We start from the raw sequence: 16,165 nt of genomic DNA on the forward strand, positions 1-16,165 counted from the left end.
AAGAAACCCGTCTCCTGTTGCTCAAGAACCTTCATCTCTATCTACAGAGCTGAGATTCTGCTCCCTCAGGAGCAGGGTGGGCCTCGCTGGTCACTGGAGGTGTACTGGGGCAGCTGCAAGGGGAGGGGGTGGAAGGCAGGAATTCCTTCCGCTCCCTGCAGCTCTACTGCCCGTCTCTGCTCACAGCGCTCGCTCTCCTGCCTCACGTTGAGGCAAACTAGCATAGCACCTGCTCCAGCTTGCTTTCTTGCTTTGGCAAGGCTGAAACCACAGCCTGAACACCCTTGACTTGCTGCCTTCGAACCTCAGGGTCTGCAAAGTCCTGAGAGCCACATCGCTGGTGCCTCTGCCGTGAGCAGTGCCAGGAAGTAAAACTAATTGGGGTCGGGATGATGTCTGGTATTTCTTCCTGAAAGTTCCTTCCAGCTCCATGGATCATGAGGACAGCATGCCTCAAACAAGTAATAAGTGACTCACATGTAAATATGAAATACCTTCTAATTTATTGTGTTATATTTAAAAAAAAAAAGTACACATTGCAGACATCAACCATACAACGAAATCCAGCTTAAGCTTTTTTGTGCATAAGTACAAACTGGGAGGGAATGATTGTACAGAACAGACGAATTCGCTGCTATTGTCCAAGGGAACAACTCCATTAGGACTGGAAGGTTCTACCTCCCCTTTGCTCTAAGGTAAGACTGGAGCGTGGAGCCTTCCACGCAGGCTCCAGCCGGGTGATGTCCTGCAGCAGGTGGAGCTCGGGGTGGGATTCAAAACCTGCCTTATGGAAATGCCAGAGCAGCTGCTTTGGTCCTGCAGCTACACTGATACAGGTGGGAGTAAACACGCTGTCGGGAGCTCTAAGCCAGGCTGGTGGTCGCTCGTGCCTCTACTGTGCAGCCCTAACTGCATCATGAGCTGCAGCTTTTAGTCCAGCTTTTCCACATTACAGTGATGGACAAAATCACTTCCATAAGTAAGATTTTAGTCAGCTCGACTCTGCCATACTGTCACTATTAGTGTCTGTTGTGGGGTGCGGAGAATCAAAGCGGACAGGTCTGCGCTCCCTGTTCATAGGAGACACCACTAGATAATCTAAAGAGCTGCTTGTGCCCAGGATGGCTGCCCTGGACCACCTCCACCCGAAAGCCAGAGAGGCAAAACCATTTACAGTAAAAAGGCTCAAGAGCTGAGAGCATTTGTGCAATAGCATTAACAAAGTCTCCACAGACCAAGGACGAGCGGCCGGTAGGTAAAGGACGGTCTAACGTGACAACAGGACAACTTCACTACACAACGACAGCACGCAGAAGGCGAAGTCAGGAGTGTGGTAAGGCAGAGTCTGCCCATAAATGCAGTAACAAAACTGAAACTTACTCAAACTCTCCCGGAGTGACTTACTGAACCAATAGCTATATAAACTGCGATACAAAGATTAAAAATAATCATCCCCTGGTTTGTTTTTTTTCTTTTTTTAAGAACTTAGTTTGCAAAACCTGAAAGCGGAAATCCTGAAGCCAGTTAAGAATCTATTTACAGAGAAGTTAATCACATAGATGTGATCTGTCAGGTGCTTAGCACTGGTGTCAACACATGTCACCTCCCGCAGCTGAACCTGCTCTTACACCGCAGGACTTGGCTGGATTTTGTTGGAGCAGCCGGTGCTGGGTGGCACGGCAGCAGGTGGCTCAGCACAGCTGAGGATGAAGGTGGCCTGTCCCTCCTGTCGCACAGGGGAGACCCAGCGCTCTAGCGTTAATGAAGCAAGCAGGGTTTGCTGCAGGACTGTCGGCGTGTTGTACAGTAACGGACTGGCGTTTCCTTTCCGCCCACTGATGGGCAGCAGCAGGAGCACAGTGGGACTGCTGAGACGGGGCAGTTAGACTGAACAGCTTCACATAGTGCAGAGTCGCGACCCCTTCAAGGGCAGTAGGTCTGTTACAGACGCTCAGAAACCCATAAACAGCCCAGTAACACGCCAATAAGTGTCAAAGTACACAGAGCTGAAGAAACAGAGCAATTCAGAGGACTTTCCTTCCACACTCCCCAGCTTATCACACACGGAAGGTAAGAAGGGAGAGGCACTGGGTCCTTCGCAACAACAATCTGCACTACGGAATTCTACAAACCCGAAGTGTGTTGCAAACCCATGTAAGTACAGCGTAAAATAGAAGCCTGTAACTGTCAGGACATCGCTGAAGCTGCCGAACTACAGTATAACTGATACATCTGATTACTGTTGAGCTCTTATAAATCAGTAGCTGAAGAAGGAAGAGTAGAGGAGACAGGTACAAGTTACAGACACCAGCTGCCTGGAACTTAGAAAAGTCTTTGGTTACTAGGTTTGATGACCTCAGCCTAACTTCGAAATCGTTTTAGCTTGACTTGATCCAAAATTGTACCACTGAGCAAATGCTTAATGCTTTATTTTAGCCTCTACAGACAAGCTGTACACAGTCTGGGGTGTAACTGCTATTCGAAATAGAAGCATTGGAGTAACATAGCTGGTGATGCTGACAACACCTTTGGTTTTTAAAATGTTGACGTGCCACTAACAGCCCCGAGGCAGGAGTAGGAAACCTCGCTGCAGGAAGCTGGGCAGAAGCAAATAACCACCTCACTGAGGAACAGGAACATGGAGCTGCTGCTCTGTTGGAGATGTCTGGCCATCAAGGCCAGCGCTCCATATTCCAGATGAAGGGTCCAAAAACTCTAGAATAGGCCAAAGTACTCTGGTGTCGGCCAAAGTGCCAGCCTGATTGCGAGTTTAAGACTTCCTACATCGGGTTTCTCTCCCTCTCAGGATTTGTTACATTAACCATTACGGCTGTGGCTCTGCTCATTATCCTTTAGCATCCAGCCCTACTGAATAATACACGATCTTCCACTATAGTTATTACTTGACTCCACAATAGGCAACAAGAGACGCGGAGGTAGATAAAATATTCATCTGTAATAGAAAAGTACTCTTAGAAAACTAGACTAGAGAGATCTTCTCTACACAACATTTTAGCTCTGCCCTTTCACACACAGCTGCCATTTCTGAAAAGACTTGGAATATGCTCAGGATAAAGTCAAACAAGGAATAACTGCCTCTGGGCCGCTGTCTACTCCTCTTCCTCATGGTACTTGTGTTGCCCTCGCTCAAAGCAAGACAATGCTCCTGTATCAGTTACAGCACTGAACTACGGCTACTGCCCTCCTACCAATGCTGGGCTGGCATGGAGTGTTTGAACCGGTGGTGACCACTGCTCTACCCACAGCAAAGCCAGCACAGCTGACTGACCTGCCAGCCAACGACACAGGACACCCCAGCTGAGACCCAGGGCCAGGCAGAAGTTCTAAGTGCTAATTGGTAGCAACATCACCCTAAGGAAAAGCAATCACACACAATTTGCTCCCGATCCTCCTTATGGAGGAATACTAATGTCTTCCACCCTTGAACTGCACAGATAGAGCAGGGATGGGGCTCCACAGCTCAGGGCTGTAGAAGCTCCACTGAACCCTTCAGGGAGCACGTCCCCGAGAGCCGTAGGGAGCCACCACCAGCCCAGCCAAGCAGCTCCTCCTGCTCCCTCCCCCTGCTCCACGAGGGCTCCCTCTGCCCTCCAGCACCACAGGAATCCACTCAGCATCTGTCACTTGTCCTTCTGGGAGTCACCAAGGCACTCCTGAACTACCAACCCTGTCACCTACAGTCCTGGGAGAAAGGGAGCTCGGCAGTAGCTCTGGTGTGTTTTGAGCACTGTTTCTCTCTCACGCCTGAAGGCACAGGAGACAGGGCCAACGACTGCCCAGAGGGAAGGTGTACGGCTGACTGACCTTTTTTTGTTTTGTTTTGTTTTTAAAGTGCAGGATAATTACTAAAGCCAAAGGACGCCAGCCCTCTTCCTCTCTAGCCACAAAATAGCAAAGACAAGAGTGCTAAAAATTCAGGGCATTTCCCCAGGTGTTCAACAGGTCCTTACAGAATCTACCGTATGCCCAGTAACCTTATTTATTCTTGTCCTAGAACTACTGCATTTAAATACCCCAAATAATCTAGTTTGTTACAAAACGTAATTTACAGACTTTGCCAAACAAGTTAAACCGCCTGGTCCTCTGCTGCAGATAATCGATGAGACGAAGGGCAGCACCTTCCAGCGGGAGCTGCGCAGTCTGCGGCTGTCAGTCAGCTCACTGATGCAGATGGGCCCTGTCATCCGGCCGCTTAATATGAATTCTTCGCACCCGTTCAATGCGCTCTCGCTCCTCGTCTTCATCTAAGTGATGGGAGCGACCAGCTGCCCCTCCTGTGGCTTCTAACAGCGCGTTGTCAGGTCCCCTCCCGTCCTGGGACTCGTACAGCAGAATGTTCAGTGTCTCCTCGTAAATTCGGGCCTCTGGGAATTCCACCTGCCCGCCCAAAAGAAACGTGGTTACTCTCAGCTATCGCCAGTCACTGCAAGCACCAGGTTACCTCATTTTTAATTCCTAATACCTTTCTGGTTTTAAAACGTCTTAATTGCACTCTAGCCACAGAAATCCTTCTAGCACAATCGTTTCCGTTCTATTATTTGCTTTCAGCTTTTGAGACCCAGCAACCAGGGTGGGTTCTTTTTTTTGTTTTGGTTTTGGGTTTGTTTTTTTTTCAGAACTGGCCTGCCCGCAGGGCAGACTCACACAGGTTTCTCCTGGGAAAAGTAAGGCGGCACAGGGAAAGCGTGCCATTGGTCACCAGGACCTGTCTTCACACAGGGATGCAAACCAAAGTTGGTTAAGTGAGCAAGTTCATCTAAAGGTAAAGAACCGGACTGAACTTGCATTACGGAATATCACAACTGCCCCGTGTGAAATGGCACAGCCAAGCGGTCCCCGCCCTACCGAACCCACAGGATGAGCTCCACTGTGCTGCTCCCACTTTGAATGGCATTGATTATTCTATAGAGATACTAAACAATGAAAGGAGTGTTCAAAATGGAACAGAAGTCAGGATGCCAGTCTGACAGCAGCTGGGCTCGGTGCTGGAAGCGTTCTTGGGGTTTACTCGTACCTTTGTCTGTTTTTTCTCAGTAGCATAAACAATGGAAGTGCAACAGACTTCGGCAATCTTCCGCCCCTGCCCGTAAAACGACCAGCAGCAGATCTCATCTCCAATCACATCTTTTATAAAGAGCACTCTCCCATTAAACCTCAAGGACAGCTTATCGAATAGCTCAATGTTCTTCAGCATGTTGTCGTCAGAGTTGCTGTGAGAGACGAAGGAATGCAGCAGTCATGTACGGGTAATTAAGACAGCTCAGAGAACAGAAGGGGGGTACAGGCAGCGAGCATTTACAGGCCTGTATTCCCAGTTCCTTTTGACTTACTGTGTCTCTACCAAGGTAGTGTTTACAGTCGGTATCCAGGACTGCAGTGGGTAACTCATTTGACCAGTACAGGCAGGAAAACCTGCTGCTGAAGGAGCAGTAACAGGACATCACCAGTACCATGAATAATACTGTCCAAGGCCTTTTGACTTGCGTACAAAATTCTATCACCCAAATTAAACCATTCCTAAGCTTAAGCTCAGCACCAGCTGGATGGAAACAGCATTGTGTCATGAAACATATACAGACATAAGGAAAGGGGGACAAGGTCCCAGACTTGATGTTTTTACCACTTATTGAGAACACTGCACCACGGAAGGCCTCCTGTACTCAACTGATGGCTGTAGCCCATGAGGAACGCAGGCCAGCAGTGGGCCAGGAGTCTCTGCCAGCTGCACCTAAGTGTTAGAGGAACTCCTCTACCACAGAACTAGCACATGCTTTGCCTTCCGTTGATGACAGTAGGCTCCCTTCTGACTCAAGTTTGAAATTAATTGGGGAAAAAAATGAGTGCATGACAGCACCAATCCGTCATTGGTTCCGACTGAAGAAAAAGCAAATGCTTATCATGGATTTTAGTCTATGAAAAACTTCAAAGAAGTCCAGCTGAAGTCCTTTACCTGGTGTAGGAATATTTGTTGTTGCTTCTGTTATATAGCAACTTCACTGCTGGCTGTAAAAAACAAAGCACAGATGAGTTGCAGGAAGTGCCGTAAGAGCTGCAATCTCAGCTCAGCCCAAGCCCCCCCAGCAGAGATGCCGCAATATGACATGACACTGTCAGGCCCAAGCCCAGTGGGATTTTGTTGTTGTTGTTACTGTTGTTGCCGCAGAACTGTCACACACAGGTTGGCAATGGGGCCGCAGTCCCTTCTGACCCCTTCTGTGACGAGATTATAATCTATTCTCACCCACTTTATGCCTTTTTGCCAAGGCACCAGCAGCCTCCCCTCTACCTGCCACAGCAAGCAGGCTTCCAGAAACAGGAGGCATTGATTCACTTTACCTGAAGAAAGCATCTGTCATTAATAACCAGAACGGACAAATAAATGGAAGATCTAATAGCCCTGAGGATCTGCTCCTGCCTACACCCTCTGTTTTAATACCTTACGTGGAGAAATACACGGCCAGGCCCAACCTGAGCAACATTTGACTTCTAATTCAGAAGAAATGTTTAGTCTGGTGTAGATTTTCAGTGCTTTGCAGCTCAATAGTTGAAGTGCATGTATTTTAGGGTAAGCCCATTGTTGAAAACTAAAGACTACTTTCTAAAGAACACTTGGTCAAGGTCCCACACAAGCCCGGGGGAATGGGGCAGCACCATCCCAATACGGTCCCCAGCCCCAGCACGGTCCAACCTCTCTCACCTTGTTAGAAGTGGCTATCAATTTTTGCTCTTCTTTGGAAGACGTGATGACTGGTACCTTGCAGAACGGTTCATATGCATCTTTGTTCTGCTGAAACAAGAATCAAACAGCAGCTGAATGTAAATAGGCCTTAGGGCACACTCACATTAACTGGGAAGGTCCTGCATATTCTGTGCTGAGGAGATACAAGTTCAGTGTGCAATCTGTCCTCACTGAGTCGCCGTTTGTGGTCCATGCTCTGAACCAGGCTGCCACTCCAGGTACCGGGCAGCATTTCTCTGAGACACCCGAGACACTAACTTCTGCTCTCTGTCACTCTGCAAACATAGGGACTCAATGTCATGTACCTATTTAAATGGCAGGATCTGGAACATGGCTTCACTCACACAGTAACAGTGGCTTCAAACCTCAGATAAGCACCTCAGAGGAAAACAAAGAACAGAACGGGACTCCCAGCAGCCTGTGGCTACTGTGGATGCAAGAAGCTGCTCTGGTCTGGCCAGAGGACCTGCCCCAGTCTGGTCGATGCTGGAAGTGTTAACTTTTGTCTCAGAGCTCATGCTGACGGTGGACCATTTCACCCTATAAGACCCTAACAGCAGCAGAGAACACTGCAGAGGAGCCAGGCTGCTCCCAGGAGTCAGCAGAGGGAAACTGAGCAACAACTGTTTATCCCTCACTGTAACTGGGTAGCGCTAAATATTGAGAACGACTCAGTACTTTTTTCTGGATGTGACCAGATCCCAGCAGATCAATGACACTAAGTATTTCAATTCCATCCCAGCCTCAAAAAGACACCAAGTGGAGGCCAGCAGAAAATCTTCCTCTGCCCAGATGCTGCTTCCCACCCAGAGCAGCCTCCTCTTTTCAACCCCTCATTGCAGCCAGAATAACCCAACCCCTCCTTAGCTCTGCGACCTACCTGCAAGGCTGCCTGGCACTCGTCCACCAGTCCCTGGACCAGGTAGTACTTTGCTTCAGCCAACAACTCTTCTATCTCCCTGCGGCTCTCAGGGAGCGGCACAGCCCCATCGCGCAGGTAGTTCAGTATTGTCCCAAAATGTTTTCCACAGCGGTCGATCAGGATCCAGCCTAGGGACAGAGGAAGACCACAGTACAGGAGAAGCAGAGGCAAACGTGGCAAAAGGCCTGGACACTGGCCTGGGACTGCTGTACCGAGCAGGTTCCTGCCAGGAGGGACTAACTCCAGTTCCTCGCTTGAGCTGGTGAGCAGAGCAGCAGAGAGCACAGGGAATTTAGTGTTTCTGCATTTCAAGTGCAGAGTATGTGGGAATAAGGCAGGAAGCTCACTTGTCTCTCAGTTACCCAGTTATTGACAAATGATTAACTGAAACAGAGGAACGAATACTTCTAATTCTCAAACTAACCAGCTCTCTTCTCCCTCTACTCCTGAAGCCCTGACATTATTTTCTCGCCTTCTATCTTAAGGCCTTATTACATATATATGTGCAGCTGTTTCTTACAGCTTACTAGAGCCAACCAGACTTGACCGTCTAAAGGTTGTTGCACCTTACGGGGTGCATAACACGGGGACCCACCACGATCTCCAGTTGATGTGCAAAAAGGTCAGCAAGAGAAAGGCAGCGCATACGTCATTTCAGCCTCGATATTCCCAGGGTGCATTAATTTGGTAGAACAAAGTGGTTATTAGCACAATGTCTTAAACTGCTGAAAGACGTGACGTGACAGCATGCGTAAGCAGAATGTAACGTACAGCCCCTGCCCTGGAGCTCACCAGTGCTGCTGTGTACTGACAAGGGTGTGAAGAAAAGAAAACAGAGCCTCAACCGAAATGCTTTCCAGTTAGCGGGCAATCGAGGGATCGGTGCTTCACCTCTTGTTGCCAGTCTGTTGCCTGAATCAGGCCGTACCCTGAGAAATGTTAGGCAATGTTGAGGCTCGAGTTTCCATAAATGAACAGATGGCCACTCTTACGGGCTGCAGCTCAGGAATGCAGCGAGGAAACGCTTGTGGGGAAGGAGTCATATTTTGGACAAATAAGGAAAGTAGGTTAAAGCAGACCCTGTATGTTCTGCATGAATGGAATTACTAGTAAAGTCTGAACATTTGGTTCAATTTGGAAAGTGAACACAGCCCTTTCACGCTGTTCTGTGGAAAACCGAGACACTCTCCAGCAGTTTACTACAGGCTTTCCATCTCCCTCGTTACCCTGCTGTCTACCTAAAACACAATGTATGCTCGCAATTGTCATTTTACAGACTGTAATAACAAACGAGAAAGCTGGAGGCAGGAGAACTAGAGACAGAGAAATCAAAGAACAAAAGACTAATCCAGGCTAACGAATACAGTATATATAACCAGCCAGAGTAGAAAAAAGCCCCTTTGTCAACGCAGAGGTACGTAAAGCAAGATCTCCTGTTTTAAAGAGAAGAGGGAGCACAAGACATGGTAATAAACAAAGACATCCATATTCCACAAATGCAGCCGTTGACAGCGTTTACCAGAGTACACCAACACGTAGGGAGGTAAAGGGCAGGCTGAGAGCAGAATTATGATCCCCAAACTTCTTTGTTATCATCCCCGCTGTGATTCTCTCTGTAGGCTGTAAAAATCTGCTGCAACTTTATGTTTACAGATGGCAAAACCAAAGCAGAATTGCTCATTTTCATGTGGAGGGGGGATGAGAAAATATTTCGAGCAGCATTGCAAAACACAAGTGACTGCTAAAACAGCTTTCAAAAAACCTTCTGTTTTAACCAAACAGCCAAGCGTGCAGCCAAAACGAGATGACTCACAGGAAAACGACCCTGCTGCCACTCAGTCACGGCTGTGCAGAGCCTAAGAAGTGGGTTTCAGCTGTAGTCTTTTAAAGCCATTTTTTAATTGCAGTGTCCTGGGATCCATTTACTGAGGTAGGAATACATAATCCCTGAACTGTACATACACACATTACTTTTAGGAAATTAATCTTTTGTTTTTCAAGAAGTCTCAGGGACAGCATCCAAACACTCAAACTAAACAAGACTACATTTTCTGACTGAGCCTTGACAGATGAAATAGTAGCCTGACACTGAAGATTGCCTGATGCTCGACAGCAGCAGCTGAACAAAAAACATGCATCCCGATCAACTGGCTAACAGCAGTGGGAATAGGGGGGGCGGGAAAAGAAAATTGGAAACAGATGGATGCACCTGGAAAACTCACATCCTTCTATCTGCTCATTACCATAAAAATAAAATTCTCAAAATATGCTGATTTGCTACAGTTCATGAACAATTTCTAAGCCAAAAATAATCATCTGCCACCCACTGCCAGAGAACCCCAGTCTTTTCTCCTCCTGCCCAACCAGCAGCATGTTGTAATTGTTAAGCTTTGAGAAGGAGCTGGGGAGATGGTGCTGGGGTCAGAAGAATGCATCCAAACAAAGAGGAGGACCCCGTATGACACATTCCACAGACTGTTTAAAAACTTTACTCCTTCCAGCTTCTCCACGCAAGTCTGGCTTCTTTTCCTAAGAAACACGTAGTTTTGTGCCAGATTTTGGGTGTGACCAATTAGCAGTATTTTGAAGAATTTCAGATAAAAAGAGTTTCCTTTAACAGCTATAATGCTATTGTCCCAGTTTCCAGCATCATGCCAGGCAAGGGGAGATAAAGCAAGAACTATTGCAATGGGAGTGGCTCAGTTACAACATACAGGAAGTATCAAATTCCTATTAAAACACAAACTGGCTAAATGGAACAATCCCACACAGACACTGTGGGATTCACAGCAAAACAAACTTGTGATTTTATGTCTCAAGCACGATATTTTAGCAGATTAAACTCCAGTTACCTTCATATTAGCAGTAATATTGTCAGCTGCTCTTCAGCAAAAAGCACCTGCGCTTCCAAGGGCTCCGAGCCTTGGGAATGCGATGTACCAGCCCTCCTGTGGCACCTGCCCAGGACGCCCGGAGGAAGTGCTGAGACCACGCCAGGGTGGCGCTTCCAAAATTAATTTGGAATTTCTGATCCATTTCCAAACTGAAGGACTTGAGAAGCCTCAAATTATCAAACTTTGTGAACCACAGAGCAACTTTAGGGGGGGGTCAGGAGGATAATTTTGGAGTTGTCTGAAGTTTAGCAGCAAGGGGAGAAGGTCTTCAATGAACTGGTTCACAACCATTCCACTAGAACTCTCCTCCAGTCTTCCCAGTAAGGGTGCCGATTCCCATTTGACAGGGTTTTTTTTCAATTTGACCCACAGGCTGGCTTTTTTACGCAACCTGCACAGACCCGTGAGAGGTAGCCCAGAGACCCTTTGGTCTGGAGTGCACAAACACAGTGCCAACGTCAACACTTTACAGGAGCTGAAACTCACAAAAGGCATGGTATAACACCTGGAACAATGCAGCTTAAATATGAGGACTTCTAGCTAAAACAGGAATATTCACATAATTAGGTTGTATTTTTTACTATTTTCTCCTCCAAATCCACTTCCTCCTACCTCAAGAAAGCTTATCACAAGACCCCTACCAAATCCATCACTTGTTCCACATGACCTCTAAATAGAGACTATTCTAAAGCACTCAAAACTAAGTCTAATTCGTCTACATTTTCTATGCTTTCAGCAAGTTCAAACAAAAATTTCAATTAGTCACAAGAAAGGTATTTTGAACCTTTAGGCTCAGGGATGCAGCAGTTACTGTTAAAGCCAAGGTATCCAAGTCCATGCACATAGTTATGGGCAAAACGTCAGCGCATAAATAGAAAGCTGTGCTTCCAGTTAAACCCTCCGACACTCCCACTATGTGAGAATGCTCATATAAAACTGTGCTAGCACCTGCAGTTACCACAAACTGCATTTTAGCCACATTATTAATTTAAACAGAAACGTTTTAAAGAATCTCGGCAGAAGATAAAATCAATGTATCTGGTAAGGAAGTGAAGTATTTGAGCGCTGCTCTTTTAGAAGACTCGTTTGACATACTGCATGTTCTTTCTTTCCAGACCACCATTTGCTAGCTTGCTCCTTTTATTGCCAGTAATACTATAGCAAATTTTCTATAAATTTGACAACTGCTTCTGTTTTAGTGAAGCCAACAATCAACACTCTCACAGGAAAATAATTTCATTTAAAAAATCAGCTTTTAGCTCGTAACCCCCCCTCCCAACCCTCAGAGCAAATTTTATACACGTATTTGAGGTGAGGAAACAAGATGAGGAAACTGTCTTCTGAGCTTCAAAGTAAACACGCAAGTCCTGACTCATAGTTTCTTAATCACTATCCCCACCATTTTCCATATTCTTAAGAGCTTTAGCGTTAGTTTTTCAGAAGAAACAGACAGCCTGTGCGATCTGGGCCTGACAGGAGCCTCAGGACTTGTTACTGTCCTTTTGTCATTTAGACAACTATTCAAGTCGTACGTGTCCATTGTTCCACATCTTTTCCCAGTTGTATCAGCTACGAGTTTTAACACTAATAAAATGCAGATGTATCTGGGCCCATGATCAGATGTTCCTCTCTGTCCTCTAATATTTTTTTCCATCCCTTTAGGACTTTTTTTCACTGAAGAGAGGAACGCCGGTACGAGGGACACGGGGAGCAGTCTCTTACCTTCGCTGTCTGTGAGGACTTCCATTCGGCCACTGAACATGGCCTTGAGCATGGTATCCTGCTTGGTCAGGGTCTGCATGGTGGTGTAGTAGAGGGCACCACCAATGTTCAGCTTGACATACTTGGAGCTCGGACTCGTCCCTTTGAAGGAGGTAGTGCGAGTCGCAGCCGCCGGCACTGCTGAGCTCACCACACTTTCTCCCGACATCTCTTCCTGCAGGCAAGGAGCTACCAGTTAGACTTGCAGTCGCACTGCACGACACCCAACTTGGTGTTACCGTCGGTTATGTTACACAAAAGTAGTCACAGATGTGCTGGGCACTATTGGCCTTGGCTCCTCTCTGCCTCTTTGCTAAGTTCTCAAATGTTTCAGACATTTAACTTTGCCTTCTTTCTGACAGTGACACAAACCAGCCAACCAACATAAATCAATTCAGCCAGTGAAGAACGCTGTGAAAGCTGAGCAGCATTTTACACCGCAAAAGCCAATACTTTCCCACAAAACTGCATTCGTTTCTTTCACAACTTCTAAAGCTTAAGCTCTTACATCATGATTAAACTGGTATGTAATTGGGAAATTCCCAATACACAGTGCTTGAGCAGATAATTCCTGTGTGTTAAAACGCAGACTATCCACAAATTTTCTTGAAGCCTTTTTCCCTTAAAGCACAGGCGGCTCTACAGAGAGCACACGGGAGCTTCCCGCTCTCTTCCCTGCCCTTCCACATTTCTCAGCACACCAGAACCCCATGTCCAACATCCCCCACTCCCTCTGTCCGCAGTCCCCAGCCAAAGTGGACTACAGGCAGCTAACGAGATCACATGCTGTAGCAGGAACACGTTAGCTTAGCACCGCAAATGCTCTGAGAGCTGCTAACCATAAATCCTTAATCAAGCTGCGTCCCTGTGGTTAACTGTTTTGCCTCACAACGTGACAGGATGGGATGATTAATGCCCCGCCACCTCAGACAGACCCAGGTCCTTCAACTTCCAGAGCACGCTGGCTGACTAAACGATTTTTGTTATCAAGAGTGGAACTACCAGACGGCAAACCTGAATGGTAGTTCAGAAACGTAGCTACATGTCCAGATCGCATTTCCCAAGGTGAGGAAGCGTGATGGGCAGAGACGGCCACAGGGGACCGTTCCCTCTGCCACGGAGCCTGCCCTGGGCTCTCTGGAGTGCAAAGGCACCAGCCTCAGCCCCACGCTCAGGCTCCCTCCAGCCGCTGAAGGCCCATGCCACTTGGCCAGGACCTGTGCGGGGGCTCCCAGCGCGGGCCCCTGCGCTGCAGCGTGACCCAGCGCACTGGCCGCAGCCCAGCACCCTGCCACCTGCAGGACACAGCGCCGCGGGGCCTGCCCCCCTCGAACCATGCCAGCCTCGGCCAAGGGGCAGCCGGGGAGGGCCAGACTCTCCCCACACACCTGGAAACCAGACTGGGGCACCCCAGCTCTTGGGAGCCAGACCCCTCTACCTGCTCCCTGCTCTCCAAGCACCCCAACATCAGGGGCTGGAACCCCGCATGCACCCTGCAAACTCCCCCCTGCTTCCCAGCACCCCACGCACAGCCCACAGAACCCCCTACACACTCCACAACCTCCCCCCCTTCTCAGCACCCCACGTACCTTGCAACCTCCCTCCTCTTCCCAGCACCCCCCACACCCTGCAGCAACCCTCTCACACCCCACAAACTGTCCCCCCAGCACCCCACACACACCCCGCAGCAACCCCACACACCCCGCTAGCTCCCTCCCTTCCCAGCACCCCCCACAGAACCCCTCCCACACCCCACAACCTCCCCATCCCACAACTGCCCTCCTTCCCAGCACCCCCCACACACACTGCAACCTCTCCCCTTTGCCAGCATCTCCCCACCCCCACAACCTCCCCGCTCTTCCCAGCACCCCACACATCCTGCAGCAACCCCCCCCACCCCGCAAGCTCCCCCCCTTCCCAGCACCCCCCCCACACCCCACAGAACCCCTCCCACACCCCACAACCTCCCCCCCATCCCACAACCGCCCGCCTCCCTTCCCAGCACAACCCCCAACACCCCCCCTGCAACCTCCCCCTCTTCCCAGCACCCTCACAAACCCCACAACCTCCCCCCCACCCCTTCCCAGCACCCCACCCCTTGGGTGAAACCACCCGAACCCCGCACTCCCCGTGCACCCCACCCTGGGGGCCGGATCCCCACGTTCCACCTCATTCCAAACCCCCTCAGACCAGCGCCCGCCCCCCCCCCCCCCGGAGGGACCCCCACCCGCGCACTCCCACCGCAGCTGACCAGACCCCCCCAAACCTCCGCCCCCGCGGCCTAGAGCCCCCCCCGGCCCCGCTCGCTCCCCGGCCCAGAGCCGCCCCCCCCCGCGCCACCTCACCATGAACGGCGCAGCTCAGCCCCACGAACCGAGGGAGCGGGGAGCGCCGGGGCGGGGGGAACTTCCGCCCCCTCGTATCGTCACTTCCGCCGCGGCCCAGGTGCAGCACCAAACACTTCCGATGTTCCGCCCGGCCTCCGCGGGCCGCGCCGCGCTCCCGCCTCACGGGCCCGGCCCGGCCCGGCCCGGTCCGGTCCGGTCCGGTCCGGCAGCAGCGAGAGGCTCCGAGCCGGCTGCCCTCGCCGAGCCGAGCCGAGCCAAGCCAAGCCAAGCTAAGCGGAGAAGGCGGGAGAGTGGGCGAGCGTGCGGAACGGCGGCGGCAGTGCGGGTTTCTGGCCGGAGCGCGGACAACGGCGGTACGAGGCGGGGGCTGCCGGGCAACGGGGCTGCGGGCCTCGGCCTGGCGGGCGACGGAGCTCCCCTGGGGCCGCTGGGCCCGGCCCTGTCTCCGTCGGCGGTGTAGGAGGTGGCGGGGCGAGGGTGAGGGTGAGGGCCGGAGTGACTATGGGGCAGGTGCCGTGAGGGGGTGTGTGAGGGCTGTGAGGTGGGTGTTTGAGGCTGAGGGGGTCTCTGCTGACTGCTTTGCTGCTGGCTTGGGCAAGGCCCGAAGCGTTGGAGCCCGGTTCTGGGGCCGTGGGGGTGGTTCGTGGGTCCTGCCCCCCGCTCTGGGAAAGGGGGAAGCGCTCGTTGCTGCTGAGGTCTCGCCGGTTCCCCGGGCCCTGGCGCGCTCCAGGCTGCCCTTCGCTTCTGTCACACAGCGAGCTGCTGCTTCCCCGCTCTGAAGCGTGAGGAGCTGCCTGTGGCAGTGAGCACCACCGCTCGGGTGTGATGCTTCTCCTCTCCTGAAGCTTTTCGGGCTTAACGTTTTCTTGAGGGTGTAGTGGCAGGTAAGTCTGGTCAAAAGGACTTAGAACTGGAAAGGTGAAGACGAAATCCCCAAATCATCTGCAGGTAATGTGCTTATCTGTGCAGGAGCTGCCTGAAGCCAGTGCATGAGGATCATGTTTGCGTATAAATGATTATCATACACTTCTCTTGAAGAAGTAAGCTCTCAGGTGAGTTTGTTGTCAAGTATTTATAAAGCTCTTGTTGATTCAGCATTTTGTCTTGCTGAGCAGCAATAAATTAGCTTCTAAGCATCACTTGTGCTCTTTCCCTCATTTCCTTGCCTATAGAATTGTGCTTATATGTTACCTGTAAACAAGAAACTGAAGACAACTAAGACTGGAAAGGGGAGGTGGACCACCGGGAGTGGAACACAATGGCAATGCACTGATTATTTTTTTTTGCTCTTGCCTGCATTAGGTTGCAGGCTTTGCTGGAATGATTTGGATGTCAATGTGTTTTCTTACTGCAGTCCCATTGACAAGTAATTTTGGCTTTGCATAGGCTGTATTTTGCATGTACTTCTTTCTATGCTGTTGGGTACTCTCCTTCCTCTATTAAAATGTTGGATGCAGGCAGTCAGTTCAGAAGCGATGTA

General features: G+C 49.9%; 1 protein-coding gene across 3 annotated transcripts; it reads right to left on the reverse strand.

Moving 5' to 3' along the window:
- Positions 1-480: 480 nt before the first annotated feature.
- On the reverse strand, positions 481-14,715 carry KCTD10 (potassium channel tetramerization domain containing 10). 3 transcript variants are annotated; one of them, XM_082491653.1, is made up of 7 exons: positions 14,683-14,715; positions 12,299-12,512; positions 7,641-7,810; positions 6,719-6,805; positions 5,972-6,024; positions 5,036-5,231; positions 481-4,398 (listed from the first exon to the last, which is right to left on the reverse strand). In XM_082491653.1, exons 1-7 carry the CDS (start codon positions 14,683-14,685, stop codon positions 4,180-4,182), a joined length of 942 nt encoding a protein of 313 aa, XP_082347779.1. In that variant the 5' UTR covers positions 14,686-14,715; the 3' UTR covers positions 481-4,179. The 3 variants fall into 3 exon arrangements, with proteins under 3 accessions (XP_082347779.1, XP_082347778.1, XP_082347780.1); XM_082491652.1 differs by having other exon boundaries at positions 6,719-6,808; XM_082491654.1 differs by lacking the exon at positions 14,683-14,715 and adding an exon at positions 13,352-13,496 and having other exon boundaries at positions 6,719-6,808.
- Positions 14,716-16,165: the final 1,450 nt, after the last annotated feature.

This window comes from Vanellus vanellus (assembly GCF_965231255.1).
Source record: "Vanellus vanellus genome assembly, chromosome: 16".
NCBI classification, from domain to species: domain Eukaryota; kingdom Metazoa; phylum Chordata; class Aves; order Charadriiformes; family Charadriidae; genus Vanellus; species Vanellus vanellus.

What these genes read in the sequence shown, in the direction of transcription:
- KCTD10 (XM_082491652.1), bottom strand. An exon ending in AGTCCTCACAGACAGCGAAG is followed by an intron (nt 7,811 to 12,298) that starts GTAAGAGACTGC and finishes CTCTGTCCCTAG; the next exon opens with GCTGGATCCTGATCGACCGC. An exon ending in AACAAATATTCCTACACCAG is followed by an intron (nt 5,232 to 5,971) that starts GTAAAGGACTTC and finishes CGTCTCTCACAG; the next exon opens with CAACTCTGACGACAACATGC.